At 35.6% G+C, this 10,292-nt stretch overlaps 1 protein-coding gene across 1 annotated transcript; it reads left to right on the top strand.

Moving 5' to 3' along the window:
- Positions 1 to 957: 957 nt before the first annotated feature.
- LOC133328967 (uncharacterized) lies at positions 958 to 3,331 on the top strand. The gene is made up of 3 exons (XM_061537472.1): positions 958 to 1,446; positions 1,581 to 2,214; positions 3,108 to 3,331. The coding sequence occupies exons 1-3, from the start codon at positions 958 to 960 to the stop codon at positions 3,329 to 3,331; spliced, it is 1,347 nt and encodes a 448-aa protein (XP_061393456.1).
- The last annotated feature ends 6,961 nt before the right edge of the window (positions 3,332 to 10,292 follow it).

Raw genomic sequence — 10,292 nt, 5'->3', positions numbered from 1 at the left:
CAAAGTGTACCATATTTGGTACATTTCGTACAAAAGGCCTACAGCCTACTTTGGGCACCGATGAAATATAGATACCCTTGCACTCTCTCTAAAAAAGTTGAGAATTTCTTAGGAAATTATGCTATCTCAAAATAAGAGAGATTATGTTACATGGAACGTATTCGAATCTGTCCATTATCGTGTTTCAAAATCTATAGTCCAAAATCGATCAATTTGCAATACGTAACTAAATATCCTTGATTTTATCGTCTTCGAATTGGAATTTATGATTATTCTGCTAAGAATTCCTGTAGACGAAAATAAATAAAAAAAATTTCATTTCGGGGGTAATAAAATAAATTTCTATGATTTGGTTTACCATTATAAAAGACAATATATGTATATATGTACATAAGTATATACTTATGTACATATATTTTTTCAATGTTGAATATTTATTGTAGTTAGGTGGCAAAGTTAAGGCCAACAATTCTGCAGCGGTCAACTAATATTCGAATTGTAAACTGTTACGCAACGATTACATTGTTATGCCTATTCACGATTTGTTGGCTACTGAAGGATTGCCGACTATCGTGCACAAATATATTTCGAAGCAGCGGAATTCTGCATGCACCACATTTGGTGGGAATTTAAGCGAAGCGTGCAATTCACTCGCGTGCCTCAAATGTAGAATTCAATATTCTCATTGCAGTGGATTGTTCAAATGGTATTTTAGAGGTCTATCTAAAACAATCTATTGTTTCCAAATTTCCAGCATTTAATTTACTTTAACTGCATTGATAAAAATACTCTTTCTTTTTCACGTTTACAGACGATTCCAACGATTAACACTGCCTTCGATGACGACACATTCCTGAATCGGTTACCGTACACCAGAAAGCAATTTCCACAAAGACTTCAGCGTCTGAGTGTCGGCGTTCATTAAACTCAGTCCACAAAAGATCCAAAGACTAGAAAATGGTTTTACCATTTGGTCTAAGTTCGGATGGCCACCACAATCCTGACGGGTCGACGAACAAGGCGGGCACGAGTGGTGGTGGTGGTGATAGCAGCAGCAATCCTGCAAATAGCAATACAAACCGAACAGTGGCCTATGCACCCACGGCGCCACCTTATTTCATGAGGGCACACACAAATGTGTCGACCGGTGTCCCCATAATTCCATGCCCCTACATTGACTTCATTATCGTCAATGGCGACGACCGCTATATGATACGGTGCGAACGCAAAGCCGTATTGGAAAATAGCGTAGAATTGGCCAAATTGATCCATGCCGGCCCGAACAGCGGACGCAAAGGTGATAATCATTTTCAGATCTCAAATGTAGATAAACATGATTTCGAACTTGTCATACGATTTTTGGAAACAAAATTTGTCAAATATCGTGATCATTTGCATATATTGAAAATCCTTGAATTGGCTGATCGATACAATTGTCCCGATTTGGTATGTTCCATTTCAAATGATGAAATTTTCTACATATTTCCCCTTGCGATTTATTTCATTTCTCTATTTTCGTTTCTCTCTGGCTCTTTTATGTCTTTTGCTTTCAATGCCTTCCCACTTCCCGACGTGCTTAGATTATACACTGCATTCGTGAATTGGACCTGCAACTGAGCAGTGCAACTGTGATCGATGTGTTTAGAGCTTTGTGGTTCTACCAGGGCATCACACCGACCAATCCGCATCAGATCGGCTCTGTGATAACGACCCAAGAGTTGGCCTCGAAGAAAAGCAAACGCAAAGCCCACCAACAGGCTGTTCTGAATTCAACAAGTGCCAATCCCAATACCGCTCCGAGCACAAACTCAGCGCAAATACCCGCCCCAAATCCGAATCCCTTTACAACGGAAGACTACGGTGTTGCCTTGCTTCACAATGCCCTGCAATTGATCGACATGCATGCCGAACTGATTCTCAGCAAACCGGAAATGACTGAATTACGATTCGAGGAATTGGAGATGATTGCGAAACGTGAAGCCCTACAACTTAGCTCAGAACTGACACTATTCACCTGCCTGGCAGATTGGAGTATAGCGGAGTGCAATCGCAAAAAGATGGATGCGACAGCTGAAAATCGTCGTCGTGTCCTGGGGCCGCTCTGTCTGACGCCACGTTATTGTTTAATGACGGCAGCGGAATTTCGTAAAGCATGTGACCGCGTGGAACTGTTGAATCCCGTAGAGACGTCGTTAGTTAGTGATGCCATTGAAGGTATGTTGACATTTTTCACAATAGCTACAAATGATGTTGATTATACCCACAGTCGTATGGCTAATGAGGGTATATCCTCATTATTACACAAAAATATGGTTTTAGACCCATGTTTCTTTGGACCAAATCCGTTTCAGACAATTTGGAGTCATTTTACAAATGCCCCTCTGTTTGCCTGACCAGCTGGTGCGCTATAACTCTCGAAGGAAGTAACCGATTTAATTTGATTTGAACACAATCTTAGTTCAAGTTCGAAGATGTGGAACATCGGTCCACTCCTTCTGGTACCACCCCACAAATGGAATATTAGGCAACCTATTGTCTGTACAACCTATTACCTTAACCAAGACCAAATCAAATCCGAAGATGTGACCAATACGTCCACTTCTTCCATACATTTTCATTATTTTCAATATTTATAATTCCAATGTTATGTGAATGGAATGTCCGCTTCGCACCAAACTTTGCACAACCTGTTGTCTTTAACAATACATATCAGATCAATTTCGAAGATGGGACCCATTGGTTGTTGTCTTCTCCTCCCCTAAAGGGTCAACATTTTCAATATTTATAAATCCAATATAAGCAAAAAGAATTTTCTAGTTGAACCAAACTTTGTACACCTTATTATCTTTACCAAGACCAGATCAAGTCCGGAGATGGGAAAATTTTATAAACTTGTAATTTTAATTTGACGCAAATTAAATAATCGATTTGATCAACATTAAATCCGAAACCTCTTTGACAAAAACATATACCGTATAAAATGAATTTTAATTCTAAAGACCTCCGCACCATAGGCTGGGGGTATAATTCTGTCAACAACACCGACTTATCTGTGTTGTTGAACGTTCGTATCTGCATGATTAAAAAAACACTTCTAATAATTTCAGGTAAAAAACTTAAGAATTTAACACCCGAACAAAGTCAATTATTGGAGAAATTTCGAACGGCACGACCGGAGTTTGCCAAAATGCCGATACATCTGAGCGATCGCAGTAATCCAAAAAATTATCCAAAGAAAATGAGACGTGCTGAAAAGGGTGCCACCGAAGAGGGATGCTGGGAGAATTTCGGACTGAACTGTTTGGCAGTGTTTGCGTGTATCTTCGATTGAGAATAAGAGTCCTCACATACGAATATTGGAAACTCAAATACCTATACGATTTGATGTTCCCCAGTGTAAACATCTGCATATGGGCGATCGTAGTAGTCATGTACGATTGACTCAAGTCTACCAAAACTGTTATTTTTGAGTACGTTTAGTTTTGTTGTTATTACTTTATAATTTTGTCAGCGAACAGAGTACTTAGCAATGTATTTGTGCACTCACAAATACCAAAATAGGTCAATCTAAATTTTCATATCTACCTGACATCCTGATTGGTAGACGGAGGTAGATAAATATTTGGATTAAAAAGAATTTTTGTTTTTTTTAATCATTAAATGAATTCGAAATTAAACAGCGATTACTGTTTCAGAATTAATGCAACTGTTATGTTTTAAACTAAATCGAACCGTTATATTTGCTTAAAATGTATTTTGTTAAAATATTTAAACTGCATTGTTGAAATGTTTGTTGACTCCACTGGGTCTACAGTTTATTTTCTAGTCAAATTTGTTACATGTATTCAAATGCACACATACACACACACACACACACACACCCAACTGCGTCCACTATCGCAATCGCAATCGCATTCACATTTAAGTTTATTTAGTCTAGCAAATATTGTTATTCGATTATTTTGTTAATAGTTTTCATTTGGAAAAATGTAAAATCGAAATATATCGATCGAGTACACGCGGAAAGAAGAAAGCAATTTTGAACTGAATGAATACGAGGTCAAATTATATTTACAGGCCCACAAGCATTCAAACAATACCTATTCCCAATATTGGAGTTAAGACGACTTCTAGTTGAAGAATAATATATAATAGCGTATTTATAATATCTTTATACATACTTACATTCATATACACTCACATACATGCATACATGAATTATGTAAATGCATTAGAACACAGAATCTAGTTACAAGGAATTAACAAGAGAACATTTTGTAAATAAAATTCTTATTGAGCTTTCAAAACGATGTTTGTAACTTTTATTGGGTTGGGGTTGGTGACAGGTGCCGGACATGTCGTGTTACAAATTTTGATAATTGGAATCATGGTGCAAGGAACAAAGGTAGGGTATCTTTACACAACAAATGCACAAATACACCGCTACTATATGGCACGTCATTCTATTCTCAATTCAGAGCTAAGTATATTTATGTGTGAACCGATTTTAATAGGATTCGTCCATGGGCCAAATAACTGAACTGTACCAAATGTCATCTCATTCGGATCAAATGACATCTAATTTTGACAATCTATCGTCATATTGTAGATTAATAATTTGTTCGTCTGTCTGAATTCTACCTCAGCAGAAATGTTAATATATTTCTTTTATCACGTGACAGTTTCATTTTCGGCATTTTAATCGTCATTGGTGAATCGTCATATTGTCGGTCTTAACCACGTTCTTCCCAAGCGTACTTCAATAATTTGTATTTAGTTTATTTTCTTTTTCTTTTATAACAGGAAAGAAGTGATTAGTCAGTGTTCGAATTTTTGGTTGTCCATTATTTCGAAGTTAAACGATGAAGGACTTTGTAAATGAAATCGAATTGGAAAAATATGGGTTTGTAGCAACGTACTAATAATGACATCTATATGTGAGCAGTTACGATAACAAATTCGTTATAAAAATACTTCAATTTCGGACAGTGCCATCTATGCCTAGTAATATGTTGATGTCGGTTGCTGTCCTTGCTCTTACAAACTGTATGAGAAATAAGCCAAAAATACTGGTATTGAAATTATTTCGTGGTTGAATTTCCCCATAGATGGCGTACAACTACACAACCAAGATAGCTACAGATACAGTAGACTCTCGATATTACGCTTTATATAATGTCAGCCCTCATCGTTAAATGGAAAATTTCGTTACAACGAACGAACTGCAGAAGAAATCGATATTATAATTTATTTAAAAATATTATTGTTATTAGTACTTTATAAAAATAAAAATATGCATTCCAAATTTCATTTCATTGGGGAAAATATTCAAAGAATATAAAGGATTTGTAAAGAAAAAATATACGTTTACGTTTTCTTTCGAGTTGTTTATCGTTCGACTCATTTTGCCTGTAAAAAGTTTTTATATGAACCAAAATGGATTTTTATTCGCATTGAAAGCGAAAGAAACCTTTCTTTCGTAATACATAAACAGGCTGTTGAATCTTGCAAAAGAAAATAATAATTAAATAACCAAAATATACATAACATTTCAACATGAACAAATGTTATTTCAACATGAAATTCCAAGTGGGGTTTTTGGGGGTATTCATATCATTTCCAGAGATGGTCCGTCAGAAACAGTGACGTAAATGACATACATTTTCGACGTATATTACATACGTATATTACATCGGAAACCCACTCAAAACCATTAGGTTTTTGACAAAATACCTATTTCCATTAATGAATTTGGAAATTACGTATGCTTTACTTAAATTCATATAAAATTTCAAAAAATTTTTCTCCAAAAAGTTTAGAATTTTGTATTAGTTCTAGTAAGGAACAGACAGATATGTGTAAAAATAATATGTATTTTTGAAAATAACGGCATATGGTAATAATATTCGAATAAATGACGTTTTCTACATTTACTACATTTCATACAGGTATATGACGTTTTCGACGTTTACACCATTTTGACAGTCGAAAACCTAAAAATTCGTCATACGGACCATCCCTGATCATTTCAACATGTCTCCATGTTATTTTAATATGTTTCGTGTTATTTTTACGAGAAAAAATGTTATTTTAATTTTACTGTAAAATCATGTTGAATCAACGTGAAACGATAATGAAGCAATATCGTTAGGAAAAAATGTTGAATCCACATGATTTTAATTGATTTTAATTGATTTTACAATGATTTTTTTCTGTGTATACACGAACAAAACGGGAGTCACACTCATCCCTTTCCAAGTCCTATGTGAGAGGCGCTGAATTAATACATAGCCAGTCCGGCATGCTCTGGTATATTTCCCAATAGACTTTGGTACGCTGAAACTCCTGATAGACGGACGGATGACCAGACTCATAGTTAAATTCCGTGTTTTTCTTAAATAAAAAGAAAAGAAAGAAGAAGAAAGGGATAAACAAAGGCGATTTAGATTGAGTTTTACTTACCTGGTGGTTAAGGTGCAGGTATAGGACTGCGATATGAGCTCATCTCTGGGTTAGGTGAAAAGAAAATGTATTCATTAAATCTGGTAATCCGGAAAATAATTATTACGCTAATACGCAATACATATACCTACGCACTTTAAATATTGGGAAGAGTCAATATCAAACACCAACAGCCGTCTTCAGCATTCATTTCCTAAAAAGAAAGAAGAGATTTAAAATTGACGTTTATGTTATTGAATCAACGTAAATTTCTTTAAATATTTATTTGCATTGCTTAAAATTATAATTAAAGTTTAAGCCGAATTGCTTTGACATGAATTGATACAAACCATTGAACTAATTGTTAAATATAATAAAACTCCGTGAATTCAATGAAACATATAATAATACAACATATAATACATTAAAATGCCCCTGAATAAAAATATTAGGTTGGGTGAAAAGAAACCCATTATGAAAATGTCAAAAAAAAAACGGAGAAATGATCGAAGTCGACCATAAAACTGTTTTAAACCATTTACACAAACCTGGAAGTTCGATGTTTGGGTACCACACCAATAAAAATAGGGTGGATCGAATTTCCATCTGCGAAGCATTGACCGAATGGGATGAGATAGACCCATTTCTTAAACGGATGGTGGCTGTAGATGAGAAATCGATCACATACTATAACTATGTGCAAAACGATCGTGGTCAAAGAGCGGTGAAGCACCTCAAACCTGCTAGGCATTTGGTGAGACTGGAAGGGGATTATTTATTATGAGCTGCGTCCATATGGCCAAACTCTAATTTCTGATCTCTACTGTCAACAACTGGACCGTTTGAAGAAAGCAATCGTGTACCACCAGGACAACCCTAGCGTACAACCCGCCATACAGTCCGGACTAACGGCCAGGAAGGTTCTGCTACGCATTTGGTGGGACTGGAGGGGATAATTTATTAAGAGTTGCTTCCATATGACCAAACGCTAAATTCTGATCTCTACTGTCAACAACTGGACCGTTTGAAGATAACAATTGACCAGAAACGGCCAGAATTGGCCAACAGGAGAGTTGTCGTGTTCCACCAGGACAACGCTAGGCCACACACATCTACAGTGACTCGCCAGAAACTTCGGGAGCTTGGTTGGGAAGTTTTAATGCATCCGCCATACAGTCCGGACTTGGCACCAAGCGATTATCATCTTTTTCTTGCATTGCCAAATTTCTTTAATAATAAACCAGCAAGGATAGTAGTAAAGTCGGACGGAGCCGACTATATGATACCCTTCACCACTATGGGTATGTTAAGCAGGACTATTAACATGAAATTGGATGAAATAAAATATGTGATATTTATCTAAATGTGAATCTACCTACATCTATCCATAAAGTATGTAAATCGACTTCAAACAAATATAAATAGGTCATCCGTTGGGCTATGTCTGTACTTCTAGAAAACGCAACTACGTAATTCTATGCTCAATTTTGTACGTTGTGCAAAATTGTATGTCAATCTGACTAACATGAGGTGTTTGATGCCCAATTTACTTGAAATCGGGCGAAAATATATATGGAAGCTCTATCCAAATATTAAGCGATTTCAAACAAACTTGTCACAGATTAGGTTATATTAATTTCAAAACGTTTTGTTCCTTACTTAAAATCAATCGATAATAAAAGGGAGCTATATATAAATTTGGACCGATTTTCACTAAACAACGAATACATCACTCTAGGCTCAATTCAATACGTTATGCCAAATTTCGTGCAAATGAAATCGGAAGAAACTATATATGGGAGCTATATCTAAATCTGGACCGATTTTCACGAAACTTGGCAGACATCACTCTAGACCTAAATGATTAGGCTGTACCAAATTTTGTGAAAATCGAAAGATATATAGGGACCGTTTACATTAAATCGGTTATATATATATATATATATATGTACCACAGTGTGGTGAAAGGTATAAAAATTAATATCTAGGAAGGATTTTGAAAATAGACTGCAAGAGTTTTTTTGCAAATGGAGAGCAGAACATCTATGAGAGTGGCATTATGATGTTACCTTTAAAATGGCAACAAATCATACAAACAAACGGTGCATATATAGCCCAAATCGGACATTCCGAATCATGTTAAATAAGGTCCTATTGTTCATATAAAATAATGGATTTCTTTTTCCTCAACGTAATATTATAATGTTGTTTTGAAATGAAACAATATGAGTGGTAATATGGAACACTAAACTTAAATAGGTAAGGGAACGTAGATCCAAACATGTGGATAAGCAGTAAACCAATCAATCTCAGACAGAAAAGAACTTAAGGCGCTACCAAGTTATTCGATGAACAGATCACATTGAAACAAAATTCTTTAATCCCGCGACGAATACCGGTCATCCACAAATACTATTATAATTAAAATAAGATTCCTCATTAAACATGGAGGTGGAAACCTCGAAATATTCACCGGAGACCTCATAAAAGATATATATTCTTGATCAATCTTGTCGATTTATAAATGTACGTCCGTCTGTTCGAAATAATGAAGATAGACATTTGAAATTTTGCACATATATTGCTATTACTACGAGGATGTTTAGTAGGTCCACGGTGGTCCACGGTGGATCCCCCATATAACGCAATCCCCAAATTTTCCGTATTTTGGGACTTTTGACACGTTTTTCTGTAATTTGGTATATTGAGTTTTCATTGAGCGGCTTATCTTCCTACCTAAACTTATCAATATTGGTCAACTTTTTAAGATAGCCCATATATAACGTTACCCCCAAATATTCTCATTTTGGGGATTTGTATTTGTACGTTTTTAACCAGAATTGGCTGTAATTTGGTATTGTGAGTAATTATTTCGGTATTTTGGAATAATTGGCTTGTTTTTCAAACGAAATATATCCTACCGAAACATATTAATATTCGTCCACTTTTTACTTTCAACTGAAAAAATTGGTTTGAAAGATGTCGAATTGCAGTCCCATACTTTCGAATCCACGAACTGAATAACCCTGTAGAATGCAAAAATCAATGCTTGCTATATTTTAGTATTACTCTAGAATGCTCAGAATTAGTTAGTTATTCATATTTGCACTTGCTTGAAAATGTTGTTAAATCTCTACATCCATTTTTCAAGAATCCAACGACTCGCTGCATGAATCAACAAAAAGCCTTTGCCTGAATATCAAACTGGTGTCAATTTAATTAAATTGTAACTCTTTAAGACCCAAATACATTACAAAATGTTTCTGATGTGTTTTTAGAAATATTGAAACAGTCTGAAAGGTTAAAATTGTTATTCCGTTTGCAACAATTCGAAATATTCGTTGGATACCTCAGAAAGTGTAATATTGATCTAAATTCTACAATGATGTAGTCATGTCTGTCTGTTGAAATCGGCATAGAGCAGCCAATTTTCAGTATTTTCCCAATTTAAAGCACACAAGTATATATACAACAAGGAGTAGGCATTTTCTCTATTATCAATCGACAAAATATGTATGTATATGTGACATGCACATTGTGCATACTATATATGCGTATACTTGTTAGTACACTCTCGCCACAGTCGTTATGTCATGAGCCTAAAGGTGGCAAAATACTAACCAGTATCAATTGCCGCAGCGTAGTGTCACTTCAAATAAAATTGAACAGAAATATTATCGTGTTGAGTACGGGCAGATATGAAGCTGACTCTACACTGCTGCTCAATGGCCGGTCTGTCGATCGGTTGATCGTTTCAACTCGACTCGTACTAAACTTGAAACGCACACTCGGCTGAAATGCAAAAATGCAACTCTCAGTAGAAATTGTGATCGCTTTCGGGAAGGTTGAAG

Source organism: Musca vetustissima, unplaced genomic scaffold (genome assembly GCF_032173495.1).
Source record: "Musca vetustissima isolate MV318-11 ecotype Yass unplaced genomic scaffold, APGP_CSIRO_Mvet_v1 utg8951, whole genome shotgun sequence".
In the NCBI taxonomy this organism is placed as follows: Eukaryota; Metazoa; Arthropoda; class Insecta; order Diptera; family Muscidae; genus Musca; species Musca vetustissima.
This window is presented reverse-complemented; position numbering and strand designations above follow the sequence as displayed.